Genomic DNA, 17,664 nt, shown 5'->3' with positions numbered 1-17,664 from the left:
TTATACAAAGCATTGCAATGTGTGAGCCCGAGATGACTGTATGCTCTGTGACTAAGGAATGGAAACAATATTTGGGGAAAAAAAAGGGAAGGAACCGGTACATAGTGTTGCAAAACTTCAAATAAAGATGTAAAGGAGCACCAGGTCACGAAAGGACTTATGGATGCAGGCTTTGAATTCTGTATGCTTTAGGCTAGACAGCAAATAGATCAAGAAAGGGTTGGAAGAGTATCAAGCTATTCAAGTGATGGGATGCAGGTTAGCAGAGCTTTGGAATGAATTACAATGGGGATGCTTTAGAAAGGTAGAGGCAAAAGGTAATGATTAAGTTCCCTACAGTATGGAAACAGACCACTCAGCCCAACAAGTCCACACTGATCCTCCGAAGAGTTAACCCACCCCCTTCCATTTACCCCTGACTAATGCACCTAACACCACAGGGAATTTCACATGGCCAATTCACCTAACCTGCACATCTTTGGACTGTGGGACAATCCCGGAGCAAACCACACATACATGGGGAGAATGTCTGTGTGGAGTTTGCACAGTCGCCTAAGGTTAGAATTGAACCTGGGCCCCTGGCACTGTGAGGCAGCAGTGCTAACCACTGAGCCATCATGCCACCCATGCTGTAATGAAGGCAGGAGTAAGGATTTTATCTGCAGGAAGAGGAAGAAAAATTACAGTTTGACAACTAGGTGGTCCTCATGAAGGCAGGAATGTGAATTTTGAAGTTGAGCTCAGAATTAAACTGAATTCAACATCTCGACCTCTTGCTAGCTATTTGTAAACAGGGACTCAGGACAATGGTTTCTGTCAGAATTTGAGCATTATAGATTTAGAATTGCTGACATGACATTAGAGAAAGTCCATTATGACTTGATATTGGAAAATTAAGTCAGACAAATAAAGTGGTGGATGTGGAAACAAGGGTAGTAGGAACCTAATAGAAATAGATGCCACTAGCATGCAAATAAAATTGGAACCCATGCTTATGAATACATGTTTCTAAAAGACAGGATTTGGGCAATGTAAGAAATGGCCCAAGGATGAAATGTTCCTCTGAGCTGTTCCTTTGATGATCAGTCATGATCATATTGAATGGTGGTGCAGGCTCAAAGAGCAGAATGGCCTACTCCTGCACCTATTGTCTATTGTCTGGTCTTTTGGAGGCAGAAGCAACTGGAGGACATAAACTGTGAGGGGTAGGAGTGGAACAAGTGCGATAGATATAGAACGGAGTGAGTATTACCAAATTAAATCATCAAATTCTCAACATTTCAATCTTTGTTTAAGTTATGCACTGCAGTGCTATTAAACTCAATACAAATTTATTGAGTGACACATTCAGACAGCACAACATGATATGAAAATTTCATTCAATTATTTTTGTTGATGCAATAATCCATATGTTGGGATATCAATTGACAAGTTGAAACAAAATTACTACCATGTATGAAGTCTCCTTTCAGTCAATCTTAAAGAAAATGGAATGAAAAATGCTCTGGTTTCAGAGAACAAATAATTAACCTAACAGTTCCAAGTTTGAAAACAGTCCAAAACAAGTTATTCGACGGCAAATCATATTGATTAGCATTACAGTGTACAATAGTTTTTGAGTTGAATATGTAGATTTGATTGCAGAGAATTAGATTAGATTAGATTACTTACAGTGTGGAAACAGGCCCTTCGGCCCAACAAGTCCACACCGCCCCGCCGAAGCGCAACCCACCCATACCCCTACATTTACCCCTTACCTAACACTATGGGCAATTTAGATTGGCCAATTCACCTGGCCTGCACATCTTTGGAATTACCATATTAAAAATTCTGTAGTCATCAAAATTTAACTAAGGTCAAAGTCAAACTTAAGTTCCCTACAATTACTGCACTCTCATCTTCCAAATTAAACTTTAATGATCAATGGGTTGCATTCACTAGACCTACTGTATGAAGCATCTTGCTCAGTCGTTCCTTCTCATGCACTTGTAAGCTCCAGGATGCTTCTTCAAAATAGGAACATTAGAGTTCAAATCCTACACTAACCTCAGATCACTGGACAGTGATAAGTGAGAACACTGACTGATTTTCCCTCTTTCAGCTGAGGGCCAACTCCACAGATGTTTGGAGCATCTATGTACCTTACTCTGGATCAATTCATCACGAGGCACAGATTGGGCTCTTCGTTCTTGCTTGAGTTTTTCCCTCCTCTTCCTCAGGCTTCTCCCACGACAAAAACTGAGAACCTGGAAATATTACAAAAACATTTATCTAAAGCCTTCATCACAAAAGTTAAAACCTTGAAGGTGATTTATTCATGCCAATTTTTAAAAGCACCTACTGCCCTGCTAAAAATGTTGTGACCCAGCAGCTACAAACAATGAATGCTATTTATATACTTGTATTGGATTAAGTGCTCTTTAAGCAATGAATTACTTAAAAATTGAATTTAGTCTACTCACTTAAAGTAGATTAAAGAAAGTTCTACATAGATATTTCCTAGCTGCAAAAAATAACGAAGGAAAATGGCAGAATATTAATCCATCTTCACTATTTAACCTTGGCATTCCTAAGTAATCACAGATCTGACCACAAGACCTTACCTGTGGTGCTTTGGTGAGGAGAAGGGCTACTTCTGGACTGTTATTCTCTCTAGCTGCTTCCAGAGGGCTCAGCCCTGCCTACAGGAAGAATCAAGGAAGGAGTTCGTTTTGGATCTTATCACATTCAACCTGACAGCTAGATGTTCCATTAATGTGTTGCATTAGAAAAACAATGTGGATTATTATAAACACAATGAAATGCTGTATTTTATGTCAGACTGGGCACAAAATGTAGGAAGATCAGAGTGATGCTGGAAAAGCACAGCAGGCCAGGCAGCATCAGAGGAGCAGGATGCTGCCTGACCTGCTGTGCTTTTCCAGCACCACTCTGATCTAAACTCTGGTTTCCAGCATCTGCAGTCCTCACTTTTGCCTACAAAATGTATGAAATATAGTCAACTGATTTAACCCCAAATTGAAACACTTGTGTTGTAAAATAAACTTTAGAATTCATTATGAAAATTTCTAAGTACGCTAAGTACACCCAACTGACTCCTTAATTCCTATTTTTATCATGTACAATACATACTGTCACAGAGTCAATAAAGAAGCCAAGATCACTAACAGGGTGAAAGTGAGTACAGCAGATGCTGGAGATTAGAGTCAAGACTGTGGTGCTGGAAGAGCACCAAAGCAGGTCAGGCAGCCTCCAAGGAGCATTCAATCTAATGACATTTTAATAACCTAAAATGATTGTGCCAATAGGGTTATAATGGTAACTGCGACTTAGTCTAAATAAAATATTAACACCAAAGCTCAAAGGGTAGATAAGCAGGAATAAAAATCAAAATTCTGCAGGGGTCAAAAACTTGACGTAAAAACAAAAAGTGCCCAAAATGCTCAGCAGGTCTGGCCGCATCTGTGAAGGCACAAACAGAGGGCAGAATATTCCCAGCCCCTAAATAATGTGGGCAATGTTAAAGTAGGGCAAGATTGGAAAAATTAGATTCTGTTTTGCCTTGCCTTTTAGTACAGACAAAAACAGGCAGCTTATCATGGTTTCCAGCAGTAAGCAATCAAGACATTGAACATGTTGCTGTATAACATCACACTACATCAACGTCACACCTACTACATGTGCTAGCAGCTTAAAAACGAACACATTTAAAGTGCTTCAACCAAATGGCCATGTTTCAAAGTCCAAGGAGATACCAGTCCTCAATGAAGTCAAAGAGGACTGCAGTCATTCAGGGGCACTCACTGATGTCAACCCAGGGGTTGAACATGGTTAGTCAACTGCTAGGGATCGTCTGGGGCTTCATATCATTACAGTCTAGGGAATGGGCCCAGTCAAACATGCAGGAGTAGCAGTAAATCAGTTGGGGAGCTGCACAGAGGTCATTTAGGGATCTGGTCACTCATCTCTCAGGGCTAACATTTCAAGTTAGTGAAGGGTTTGGACCATGATCAGTCCTAGAGATCTGCTCATTGAAAGTCAAAGGCTGCAATTAATCTGGGTCACTGCTATAGTAATGTGTTGCTGGAAAAGCACAGCCGGTCAGGCAGCAAAGGAGAAGGAGAATCGACGTTTCGGGCATAAGCCCTTCTTCAGGAATGAGGAGGATGTGCCAAGCAGGCTAAGATAAAAGGTAGGGAGGAGGGACTTGGGAGATGGTCGTTGGGAATGCGATAGGTGGAAGGAGGTTAAGGTGAGGGTGATAGGCCAGAGAGGGGGTGGGGGCGGAAAGGTCGGGAAGAAGATTGCAGGTCAGGAAGGCGGTGCTCAGTCTGAGGGTTGGGACTGAGAAAAGGCGGGGGGAGGGGAAATGAGGAAGCTGGAGAAATCTGTATTCATCCATTCATTATAAATTAATTATAGCCATTTCCATGCAGCAGAAATAATCACAGGTGACCTTTTCATAGTCTCACCTGCAGACTACAGTTCACAAAGAGAATCCAAGATCCCACAGGCTGCAGATGGACATGGATCTGATTTCCTCCCACCTTGAACTGTATGTACTTGACAATATGCACTTATATGCACTGCTGCCTTACTTGGGTGAGGCGGTTTTGTGGGCTAATGGAGGTTGGAGAGACAGTTACAATTCCAGACTGTACTTGCACAGCTACTGATGACATAGTGCTTATTTGGTTAGGATTTCAGGCCTGGGATGGCAACATGAGGGAACACCATCGTAACACAGAAACTAGGAGGAGTAGGCCATTCAGCACTTCAAACCTGCTCTGACATTCAAAGTAATCATGGTGGATCCTCTATCTTAATGTCATATTCCCACTTTCAACCCATGCACCTTAATGCATTTAATATCTAAAAGTGTATGTATCTCCAGGCAGAGTTATAATGATAATCTAAGATCGGGATGGGGAGAAAAAGAACAAAGAAATAAAGGTCCAAGTGGGAAGGAACAGACAAAAGGGGAGACAGAAAAATCAAGAAGCAAATGAACACAGAGGGGATTTGGGTCACATTGTTACGTGGGTGAGAAAAGACATTCCTGCATATGGCATACAGAAAGTTAAAGAATGACATTTCTAAGTGTTTGTAGGAAAATATCTCAAGCTTGAATCTGAAGCTTAACTCATTTGATTTCAATTTTAAAAAGAGACGTAATATTTTGATCTCAAAGTCTCAGATGAACTCATGCAGAAATGCTATTTTCCTCACTGCCAAATTGCATGGAGTACTGAAAAACATCACTATCAATAACACAAATCCTACTTACATTATTGACAATGTTGCTGTCAGCCCCAGTTTCCAATAGAAGTCTTGCTATTTTCTTGTGGTTGAGAGCTGCAGCAATATGGAGTGGTGAGTCACCTGCCTGTGAGGACCAATCAGATCAAAAATGTTTATGAAACTTTATAACATCTTCTATCAGTTATAATATTGAGTTGATAAGGGTACATTTCTAGGGATTTAATTGTCAGCTCAGGGCCAGCCTAAGGAATTCCAAACAATTTTCAGGCAGTCGGTTAAAGCAGCAGGGATTAAACTGTTATCGGGTTTTCTACAGTGTTTTGTAAAAAGCAGATCTGGAAGGGAGGTTAGAGAAATTCAACAAGTAGTACCCGCGCAACTCTGTGTTATTTAATATACCAGATAAATATGCATCTAATGGGTGATTTCATGATCCAATGATTGGAGAGGGAAGGGGAACTCCTAGGAAATGCAGTCTTGGAAGTCACAGGTATTGATTCAGTTTAGTGATCAGAAAGAGACATACTGACGTCCAAGATATACTTCTTATGGACACTAGATTCTACTTGGAGTGCCAAGTTGCTCGTCACGTGACACACTCAGTATGGGGTAACGGAAAGGGTACAAGGTAAGGAATCTTGTCGCTTTGAAGGTGACTTTTAGATCAGTTTTTCAAATATGTGATATATTTTCCCATTCCTTTTTCTTTACAGAACACAGAAGCTTAGATTGCCTGATTTACGTTATTTTAATACCACTATTTAAATTATTTAAAATAAGTGATTTTAAGTTGATTAAATTAACAGCACAAAATCCATGCAACAATGCATGAGCATTTGGGAGAAGAATACAGATGTGTTTTGCACTTAATTACTTTTATCATCTCACGTTTCGACTCAGGGAATCCTGAGGGACAGGATGTACATGCATTTGGAAAGGCAAGGACTGATTAGTGATAGTCAACATGGCTTTGTGCGTGGGAAATCATGTCTTACAAACTTGATTGAGTTTTTTGAAGAAGTAACAGAGAGGATTGATGAGGTCAGAGCGGTGGACGTGATCTATGTGGACTTCAGTAAGGCGTTTGACAAGGTACCCCATGGAAACTGTTTAGCAAGGTTAGATCTCATGGAATACAGGGAGAACTAGCCATTTGGATATAGAACTGCCTTGAAGGTAGAAGAAAGAGGGTGGTAATGGAGGGTTGTTTTTCAAACTGGAGGCCTGTGACCAGTGGAGTGCCACAAGGATCGGTGTTGGGTCCACTACTTTTCTTCATTTATATGAATGATTTGGATGTGAACATAGGAGGTATAGTTAATACGTTTGCAGATAACATCAAAATTGGAGGTGTAGTGGACAGCGAAGAAGGCTACCTCAATTACAACACAATCTGGACCAGATGGGACAATGGGCTGAGGAGTAGCAGACGGAGTTTAATTCAGATAAATGCGAGGTGCTGCATTTTGGGAAAACAAATCTTAGCAGGACTTATACACTTAATGGTAAGGTCCTAGGAAGTGTTGCTGAACAAAGGGAGTGCAGGTTCATAGCTCCTTAAAAGTAGAGTCGTAGGTAGATAGGATAGTGAAGAAGGCGTTTGGTATGCTTTCCTTTATTGGTCAGAGTAATGAGTACAGGAGTTGCAAGGTCATGTTGCGGCTGTACAGGATGTTGCTTAGGCCACTTTTGGAATATTGCATGCAATTTTGGTCTCCTTCCTATCAGAAAGATGTTGTAAAACTTGAAAGGGTTCAGAAAACATTTACAAGGATGTTGCCAGGGTTAGTGGATTTGAGCTATAGGGAGAGGCTGAATAGGCTGGGGTTGTTTTCTCTGGAGCATCGGAGGCTGAGGAGTGACCTTATAGAGGTTTATAAAATCATGCAGGGCATAGATAGGATAAATAGACAAAAGTGTTTTCCCTGGTGTGGTGGAGTCCAGAACTAGAGGCCATAGGTTTATGGTGAGAGGGGAAAGCTATAAAAGAGACCTAAAGGGCAACATTTTCACGCAGAAGATGGTGCATGTATGGAATGAGCTGCCAGAGGAAGTGGTGCAGGCTGGTACAATTGCAACATTTAAAAGGTATTTGGATGGGTATATGAATAGGAAGGGTTTAGAAGGATATGGGCCAAGTGCTGGCAAATGGAACTAGATTAGGTTGGGATATTTGGTTGGTGTGAACAAATTGGACCGAAGGGTCTGTTTCCATGCTGTACATTTCTATGACTCTATGACTGTCACCAGCATACAATTTAAAATGAGATTAATTTGAAATGAAAATCTTTCACTTTTGGAAACAAGTAAATTGTACTCACTATTGGAATTGACAATTTAAAGCATCAGATTTTTAGACACAACACACATAATATTAAATTCAATTGTGTATTTGAACAGTAATTCATCACAATTAAGCTTATTTTACTCTTTTTTGTGTTTGTACTGTTTTTTGTCCATACCTACAATGAGCTGTCAATGTAATTTACAAAACTTATCATTGTAATGTTGAAGTCTATTAATATGTTTAACTTTTCACTTGTAATAAATGATAAATTTGAATAATGCACTTCACAGGTTGGGTTTTCCTTGCAGGCATCAGGGCATCATTGCTAGGCTCAAATGAGGATCACTCACTTGTGACTTTCCCTGAATTGGCCCAGTTAGTAGCCACAGGTTCGGTGTGCCATCCAGTTAAAGATGGACCCTCTTGGCTGACGAACCAATAGTAGCAAAGAACAAAAGTAGCAGCTGGATAACTAAATGGTGTAGACAACTCAGCATGGAGGTTCCCGCTCTTCACCCTTTCTGAACTTAAAATATAGGAACGGCTCAGCATCTGGGTCAGTGCTGTTGGGGATGGGATTGGATGGGAATGGAACAGTGGGAAACTGCACAGGGTAGCTGCAGTTTAGACCCGACTGCAGGCAGGTCTTTTAGTTCCAGCAGGAATGCTAATCCTGGATCTGACACAGGGAGGCCACTTCCAGGCAGCTGCACTTCCCAGGCACCTCGAGACAGACTTGAAAATTCTTCCAATTAAGAGGCCTTCATTAGTCCTTAACTGGTAAATCCACCCTGTGCAATCATGCCTCCTAATCCCAGGAAAATGATCCAGAATTGGGATGGAATCGGGGAACTGACATTAGCTGGCAAGGTAGTTTGAGTGAGACTAAACATTCTCCCACACAGGAAAGAGTGCAGGGACAAAGTTTGATGTTACTGACCTGGTTCCTCTCACTAACAGAACAGAAAGCACTCAGGAGGATTCTAACAATAGTCACGTGATTGTAACGAGTAGCAATGTGTAAACACGTGTCACCCATCTGCAAAACAAAAACATTTCAACTCCAAGTCAGGCTGAACATAAACCAATAAAAATGCTGAAGGCAAGCAAGATCCTTTTTTTTAAAAAAAGTAAAATATTCTCAATATCAAAAAATGTAGAAAAGAGCAGACCCTCACTTACACTGTTCTTAATGTCAGGTCTGGACCCTCCTAGCAATAGTACACGGGAACTCTGGGAATGGCCATTCTGACAGGCCAAGTGGAGGGCTAAGTTACCTGCCTTAAGGGAGACACAAGCGGCAACACTGAAAAGTTACTAAACAATGTCATTGTGTATAAAGGAGATTATCAGTCTGTTTAAATTCAAGAGGCTTTCATGCTAATTCCCGATGTATTAATTTCAGCCAAGCAGTTATTAGATAGCACTTAATAGATGTCAGACACTTCCCTTCAGACAGCTCGAGGGAACTGTTCTGTATTCCAACCTACTCCTGCATATTTCACCAGCACCAGTTAGGAAATAGGACAGACAGAACTATGTGAACCAATTCATATGCCCTGTTGGCTCTAGGTGTTTGTGGTTAGATCACTAACATTAAAAACGTTCTTGCCTTCCACTCCAAATCATTATGATATATATCAAAACTTGAAAACATCAATTTCGGAAAACAGATTGGCGACAATATTTTAAGAGCAAAAACAGAATAAAAGAAGTAAATCCTCATAAGAACAGAGAGAGGCTCCACCTTAGCCAAAACTATATTGAAGTCCGGATTCAGAAAGTATTGCCCTGAATGCAGCACTCACCATTTTTGCTCGGGGTGAATAGGCATGGATTGCAACTTTCACATCTGGGGTCAATGGAGGTGTAGCTGCCCATGTTAAAAATGCAGCTGCTAAAGGGTGATCCAACTTTCACCACCGGGATGTCCCAAGTAAGACTTGTGGTTTTTACACTTTTTAGCAGAAGACCTAAAGCTGAGAGACTTATCTGACCAAGTGAGGGTAGCCTTTAAACTTTTGCAAACAAATTCAGCATAAAACCTGAGGGCTATCATTGTACAATTTGTGCTGCATGACTGAGTTTACAATCAATCAGTCAGACTGACAATTTCAAGTGGGGACAAAATCTTTGTGGGGCTGTGCGTACAAGTACCTTTTTCATGAGGAATTAGCTTATTGAGGAATATAAATTTATTGATTTTTGTTTAAACACATTGAAGTCACCAATAGATAGTTTAAACTTCATTTTCGCTCAACTCAACATGGGTCAGGTAAAGGATGAAGATGGTAAGATGGGGTCTGGGTAGAGGAACATAAGTTTGATTGTGGATATGAAGTGTTATTGAGGGTGGTAAGAGGGCCAGAGCTTGATGGCGCATATGAAAGGCTGGGTGGGTAGGGGTGGGGAGAGGTGTTTAAGAGGGATGTGACTTAGCAAGAAGGGTGTGGGGAGCATAGTTTGGCCTGGCTGGATAAGGGGACTTGGAGGTGGAAAGAGGAGGATAGTTTAGCATCAAGGGTATGAGGAACCATTGGGAGTTGGAGAGAAGGAACGAGATGATATGAGTTGGGGCGGGAAGTGTGTGAGAGGGGTGGGGGCATGTGAGAGATGGAGAGCTATTTTCTCATTATTTTACTTAGTGGGTTAAAATCCTGGATCAGAAAGGGGTGGCTTTCACCAACCCATCTTCACAACAGGCAGCTCTTGCTACTGTGTCCACAATAATTCCAGGTATAACGGCTCTGACTCCTGCTAACATCTACTCTCCTGGAATCAAAATTTAACAATCTGGGGCACTTGCACCTCAGTCAGGTTTGTGGAAGCAGGTATTCTATTAACTCTTTGGTCCCAGCTCAGGAATAATCAGAATATACAGAAATATTGGAAGACATGATATTGAAATGGCTGTTTCTCACGGTGAATTTAGTTGAAAGAACAAATAGACCTGCATGTTCTGTGTTCACAAAACCTTTGGAAATAGCAAGATATGGTGAGCAGATTGTTAAAAAGCCATCACAAGATCCTTAGCTTTATTACTAGAGCTTTAAAGCACAAAATAAGGAAGCTACATTAAATCTTTCTGAATCTGGCACCACATTTCCAGAGGATTTTAGGACTTTAAAGTGTGTGGGTGGAGATTTATTAGAATACTACCAGGAATGAAGACCTTCAGTTAAGTGGAATGCCCAAAGAAAGCTAGGATTATCCTCCTTAGAACACAGAAGGTTAAGGCAAGTTCCAATACATGTTCAAGTTCACAAAGAATTTTGATGGGGAAGAAATGAGAAATTGTTTCCAGTGTAAGGGTCAGTAAGCAGATTGGTAAACAGAACCAAAGACAACACCAAGGGGGAAATGTTACTCTGAATTATGAATTGGGTGGGACGGTGAACTGTGAGCAGAATGTAGAGATGCTTCAATGTAATTTGGACAAGTTGCATGAGTGGGCAAATGCATGGAAGATGAAGAATTGTGTGGATTAATGAGAGGTTATCCAATTTGGTAGCAAAAATAAGATGATAATTATGGCAATAGATAGGGAAAGGAGGAGGTGCAACAAAACCGAGACAATGATGTACACCAGTCACTGAAAATAAGCATGCAGGTGCAACAGGCGGTAAATAAGACAAATGGAATGTTGGCCTCCATACCCAGAGGATTTAAGTAAAGGAGAATGTCTTTCTGCACTTGTACAGGGATTTGGTGAGACCACACCTGGTGTTAAAAGGATATTCTGGCTATGGAGGGTGTGTAATGACGGTTTACTAGGCTGATTACTGGGGTGCAGGACATATGTACTCAGACTGGATTGGTACAGACCGAATTCATGGGAGTTTAGAACAATGAGAATGGAATCACATAAACATATAAAATTCTAACAGGACTAACCAGAATAAATGCAAGAAGCATGTTCCCAATGATCAGGGAACCAGCAATCGTACTGTAAGGATACAGGGTAGGCCATTTAGCACAGAGACAAGGAGAAATCTCTTCATCCAGAGAGTCATGATTTGGAGATGCCGGTGTTGGACTGGGGTGTATAAAGTTAAACATCACACAACACCAGGTTATAGTCCAACAGGTTTAATTGGAAGCACACTAGCGTTCGGAGCGACGCTCCTTCATCAGGTGGTAGTGGAGGGCTCAATCCTAACACACAGAATTTATAGCAAAAATTTACACTGTGATGTAACTGAATTATACATTGAAAAACTGATTGTCTGTTAAGCCTTTCATCTGTTCGAATACCATGACAGTTTCACTTCTTTCATGTGTAAATCACAAAACCTTTTTTTAAAAAAAGTTGCATTCTCAGGTTAGCAGTTTACAATGGGTGTTAGCTAGACAATATGTTGAAGGTGTTAGCCCCCTGTGTTCTCTGTCTATGCCATGATGTTTAGATTGATTTTAATCTAAAAAGTGAGATAACGGAGTTTTACATGAATTCATGCAGTTTTTGAGCAAAGTACAATGTAACCCTGCAAGTACAAATTCACCCCACAAAATATATGTGTGCATGTGGGTCTTTGTCTGTGTGTGTGTGTGTGTGTGTGTGTGTGTGTGTGTCTGTCTGGGTTGGGGGTTGGGAGTGTGAGAAAGTGTATGTGTGTGTATAGTGAGTGCAGAGTGTCTTAAATCTGTGAGGGGGTGTATGTGTGTGAGTGTGGGAGTGTGTGTGTGTCTGTAAGGGTTTGTGTGCACGTCTGTGTATATGTGTCCGTGTGTATATGTGTATAGGAGTGCCTGTGTGTGTGTGAAGGAGTATCTGTGTGTGTATATAGTGTAATGGTGGTCACCTGTAATGTGACATGAACCCAATGTCCCAGTTGAGGCCCTCCCTATGGGTACCGAACTTAGCTATCAGCCTCTGCTCGGCCACTTTTCGCTGCTGCCTGTCCCGAAGTCTGCCTTGGAGGATGGTCACCCGAAGGTCCCAGGTTGAATGACCTGGACCACTGAAGTGTTCCCCAACTGGGAGGGAACACTCCTGTCTGAACACACACACACACACACACACACACTTTCTCACACTCACAACCCCCAATCCAGACAGACAGACAAAGACCCACATGCACACACATATTTTGTGGGGTGAATTTGTACTTGCAGGGTTACATTGTACTTTGCTCAAAAACTGCATGAATCCATGTCAAACTCTGTTATCTCACTTTTTAGATTAGAATCAATCTAAACATCATGGCATAGACAGAGAACACAGGGGGCTAACACCTTCAACATATTGTCTAGCTAACACCAATTATTACAGTTAACCTGAGAATGCAACTTTTTTTAAAAAATGAAAGAAGTGAAACTATCATGGTATTCGAACAGATGAAAGACTCAACAGACAATCAAAGTGTTTTTCAATGTATAATTTCAGTTACATCGTACTGTAAATTTTTGCTATAAATTCTGTGCCTCACAATTGTATCCTCCACAACCACCTGATGAAGGAGCAGCGCTCCGAAAGCTAGTGCTTCCAATTAAACCTGTTGGACTATAACCTGGTGTTGTGTGATTTTTAACAGTTCAGCCAAGTATGGGGTCCTTGCAATATTGTTCAAATAATCTGAAATTCGGATAATTGATGTTCGGATAATCAAGATTTCTCTGTAACAGTCAAATTTTTTTGACTACTTTTTAAGGTTAAATTTATGGGGTCGACTATTACATGGATACTACTTTTGAGGGCCTGAAAATGCATGCACATCAAATTCAAACCGTATCATTAGCAGAAGCTCAACTGCTCTCTAAATGAATAAAGAAAAATAAACAATGAATTTTGGTAATTCTGAAAACCCGGAGTAAAACACAACAGCCAGTGGACTGGAAGACTGGGAGCAAAGTGGAACAAACGGCAGACTGGAAATGGTGGAGCAGCACGCCACAGCTGGCACACTGACTCATAAACATTGTTCTGTTATCCACGAAGAACTAGGGTTGACTTTTCCATGAGATATATGGAAAATTCCAGATTATTTGGCCAAAAATAGGGGATTGACTTTTACATGAGATTGACTATTACTCCAGTATATATGGTATTTGAAAACTTTTTAAACAGTCAAACACCTAATCACCCTTCATAACAAATGAACTCAGCTTATCCAGTTTAAATTCAGGATCATTCATAACTTTGGGTTCTTTGCCCTGATCTACATTTCTTTTCCTTAATTACCAAATGAACAATTTTTTTCTGTCGAGTCGCTTCAAGAACTTTGTTAATGTTATGTTGGTGTCGGCTAAGAAAGCTCGATATTCCTTTTGATTCAGTTCATTAACTTTCTTGCTTTCAACCAAACAGTGACACTCCAGTTCACAGTGTGGTCACTTTTGGCAAAACACCCAACTCTTTGGCATCTCTAATCTGTGCATTCACTTCCAGGTTTGGGACTGTTTTAATCTTATTCAGTACCTTCAAGGACTCTATGTCCTTTTCTGTCAAACACAAATAACTGAAAAACTGACATCTTCCTGGGAGCAATTTGCTTCTTCTCCTCACAAGTTCTGTCTTGCTCTGTTTTTGTATATTTTCTCATTGTATCTGCATCTGACACTGATTGCCTTCACCCTCTGATTCTCTGCCTGGAAAACCCCGCTGATTCCTTGCAGATTTTCTCTCTACCTGCCAGGCACTTGGCCTCTTTTGTAATATTCTTTCAAGGTCAAGAGTTGCGAGGTCACTTGGATCAGGACTACTTATTATTCAACAATAATCACATTTGATCTCTCTTAAAGTAGTGGCCCTTCTTCAGAACGATTCTGATGAAGGGTCGCTGGATTCCAAATGTTAATCCTGCTTTTCTCTCTATAGAAATTTAGTTTACTGTACTGCTTATAGCCCAAAGGTCATCACATTAGTTGGGGAATTCTTTCATTTATTCAGTACAGGCACAGTGGGCTGAATGGCCTCCTTCTGCATGATATCATTCTATGATGCTTTTTAACCATTATGTAACATACTTCTAAATGTTATTTTGTAAATTATCACTTTCATTTTATACAGGGGATTTATGGTGAACCAGCTGTGAACAGTGTTTACAGTTTACTGGATGGCTGTCAAAGGGAAGATAATAAGCAGAGAACAATCATTTTAAATAAGAAAGAGAAGTATGAAACAGCTTAGGTTCTGATGGACTGCAGTCTGTCCAAGAGCTGCATTTGTAGATAATTGCACAGACATAGTCCAGCTTCAAAACTTAGTGCCTCAAATCAGCTCAACAATGAGTTCAAAACAATATGACAAATACTGTTACTGTCAGTAGAAAATCTTTATTTCCATAGGAACTTTAAGTTAGTGAAATATCGTTAGCATCGAAAACAGAGCTACAGAGACATCCAAAATATCAAAAAAAGCTTGATCAAAGAGATATGTTGTAAAGAGTATTTTAAAAGATACAGAACAATGAAGTCTGAACATTTACCAATGGAAATTCTAGCTCTGAAGGCTTCAGCAACTGACAGCACATGTAGCAGTAGTAGAGAGAGAAAAAAGGTACACTTGAGGTCAGATTTGAAGGAACACAGCCCCCTCACAGTCTTGCAGAGCTTCAGGAAGTTACAGAGATATGGAGTGGTGAGACCATGTAAGGAACTGAAAGCAAGGACGAGCATTTCAAAATTGAGGTGCTGTCAGACTGTGAGCCAGTGTAGGTCAGGAAGCATGCAGGATATGGATGAATGAGACTTGAGCGACTCAACACTTTATAATTCACAAACAAGTTGGATGGTGCATCAAAAAAATGTCCTGGATACTGTAATAATTTTTTGAATAAATTAAGTCATTCATTATAAAGGAACATTATAAATCCTCAGTAACAGCTATTACAAAGTATATATTTTTTCCACAACAGGAGTAATTTCCTTGAAAATGTACCTACAATGTGGAAAATGTCCTATATGTCCAGAGCTTTCTGCAAATGCAGAAACCCGCACATTCCTGAAAATGAGCCCTATTGTGAAAGCATGACTGTTGGGATCAGGCTGAAAACGTGCAGCTTCTTTTTGTTCAAGGTTATAAAGGGAAAACTTTGCTGCAAGAGCCGTGAGAAACTGCAGTTTAATAAGGTATATCCAAATTGTTAAAATGAAATTAATTCCTATAACACATTCAGGCTATAATACTGACTTTGAGCAATAATGTAAAATGGGTAATCTCAGATTTGCAATCCATTACACATCTCTTCCAATTTGCATTTCTGTTAAAATCAAATGGCTGACCAATCGCCTGCTTTACACTATTGCCCAAAGTATCATACACAACCTATTACACTGATCAATCGATCTTTGAGTCAAATAAAAATAACAGAAACCCCAATCCTTCTTTCTAACCTGATTCTTTGCATGGACATTTGCTCCTGCCTTGACCAGGAGTTTGACAGATTGACTGAACCCATGCCAGCAAGCTTCATGCAGAGCAGTGTTACCATCCTATAATTCAAAGAAAATTGAAAGAAAATGCTTCAGCAATAGTTTCTCTGAGGAGGCACTGAACAATTACAGAAATACAACTACAGTTTGTTGACAAGCATAAGCATAGCCAAAGCGAATCTCACATACTTAAAACAATGCAGATGAAAAATTTTACTTTTTAACGGACCAGATCAGACCCCCACAAAATATTTCATGAGGGAAGCCTAGTTCTTTATTTTAGAGGCAAATGTAAAGTGTTGTGTTCCAGATGTAGTTCAACGGGTCAAACTACTCAACGTTAAGCAAAACACAAGTTATTCAAACATTATAGTTAAAATACAACAAAAGAAGGAAGAACTGAGAATAACGTAACTGTACTGGAAAACTTAACAGAATAAAAGATACAGTAACTATTACTAATTAATTGTTCCAATGTCGTAGCATCTCATAAACATACCCCTTGGCAAAAAGGCAAATTCAGAAAACAGATTTTCTCACATGCAACGACCACAGTAGAAACAGAAAGCCCAGCTCCTAGCTGTAACCAAGAAATATTGGTTAGGCTTCTTTGAGACTCCAGCAGCTAAATAAAAAAATCCTGGTCTGTGAGAGCTGGCCACACCATCCAGGCCCCTTCTATTGTTCCAACTTTAAAATAAAATCCCAAGGCCTCGCAAGTTGTTTATGTTACCACAGCTTGCTCCGTACCCCTCGTTTCTCTTAAAAAAGCTAGGACAAAATACATCTTTTAAAGCCACAGCATTGTCACATACTTTAAAAAAAGGTCATTCATGGTATGTGAGTATTACTGGCAAGATTGGCCAATCCTTTGTTGCCCTGCAAGGTGGTAAGACAACCTTCTGTGCGGAAGATATTCCCACAATGCCAGTAAATTGCAATTTCTAGGTTTTGATCCAAACATGATGAGGTGATAGTTAAACTCTCTCTTATTGAATGTGATCATTGTCTGGAATTTGTGTGTTATAAATTTTACGCTATCTGGAAAGAAATCTGCACCATCTATTTTGTGAATATCAAATACTTTTTTCACTGTGTCAACATTACATACTCCCAGCTCAGATGCAAAGTGATGCTTCCTCTTCTCTTATCTATTTCAGAATGGAATTCTCCGTTGTGGTGCATCTATTTCCCACAATGTCTACGCTCGGCATGTCATTCCTGAGGGAAACTCAATTTCGTCTCAATTACTGGTAATTTGTGTGACTTATATTCAATACAATTCAGGGTTACATAGGCTAATCTCCTGTCACACAGAACAACCTCAAGCTTTCAGATACAAAGAGGATGAAATTTGTTTTGGTCATATTGTGGAAAATTTGAAAGAACAGAAAATGGACTATCAACTCACTACCACTTATTTAACATTATTGTCCAAAAATAATTTCATAGCTAAAAAGTCAACAAGACTCTGAGCTTATCCGGATGAGCACAATTGAATTTCAGATCTGAGAGATGAAATGTCACTGAGAATATTTCTGCCATTCACACATCTTTTGTGAAATAAGAGTATGTCTTTCTCACCTTGTCCTGCCGGTCTAGAGCACATCCCTCAAGAATGAGTGCTGAGATGACCTCGGTATTCCCCACAACAGCTGCTCGATGCAAGGCTGTTTGTTCACTCTGTTACCATGAAGCAGAAAAAGAAAACAAGGAAACAATTGTGGCAAGTAAGAGAACAG

General features: G+C 40.1%; 1 protein-coding gene across 4 annotated transcripts in view; it reads right to left on the bottom strand.

The window, feature by feature from the left end:
* Window positions 1–17,664, bottom strand: part of ankrd6b (ankyrin repeat domain 6b) — a 218,230-nt gene that overhangs the window by 24,466 nt on the left and 176,100 nt on the right. For 3 of the 4 annotated variants that reach the window (XM_072553748.1, XM_072553750.1, XM_072553749.1), the window contains exons 5-11: window positions 17,507–17,605; window positions 15,884–15,982; window positions 8,732–8,830; window positions 8,490–8,588; window positions 5,288–5,386; window positions 2,604–2,681; window positions 2,142–2,246 (exon numbers count right to left, since the gene is read on the bottom strand). In XM_072553748.1, coding sequence (XP_072409849.1) covers window positions 2,142–2,246; window positions 2,604–2,681; window positions 5,288–5,386; window positions 8,490–8,588; window positions 8,732–8,830; window positions 15,884–15,982; window positions 17,507–17,605 — 678 coding nt within the window. The remainder of the gene's footprint in view (window positions 1–2,141; window positions 2,247–2,603; window positions 2,682–5,287; window positions 5,387–8,489; window positions 8,589–8,731; window positions 8,831–15,883; window positions 15,983–17,506; window positions 17,606–17,664) is intronic. The other variant, XM_072553751.1, reaches the window with a different exon arrangement.

This window comes from Chiloscyllium punctatum, chromosome 3 (assembly GCF_047496795.1).
Source record: "Chiloscyllium punctatum isolate Juve2018m chromosome 3, sChiPun1.3, whole genome shotgun sequence".
In the NCBI taxonomy this organism is placed as follows: Eukaryota; Metazoa; Chordata; class Chondrichthyes; order Orectolobiformes; family Hemiscylliidae; genus Chiloscyllium; species Chiloscyllium punctatum.
The sequence above is the reverse complement of the archived record's forward strand: the minus strand, read 5'-3'. Positions and strand labels throughout refer to the sequence as shown.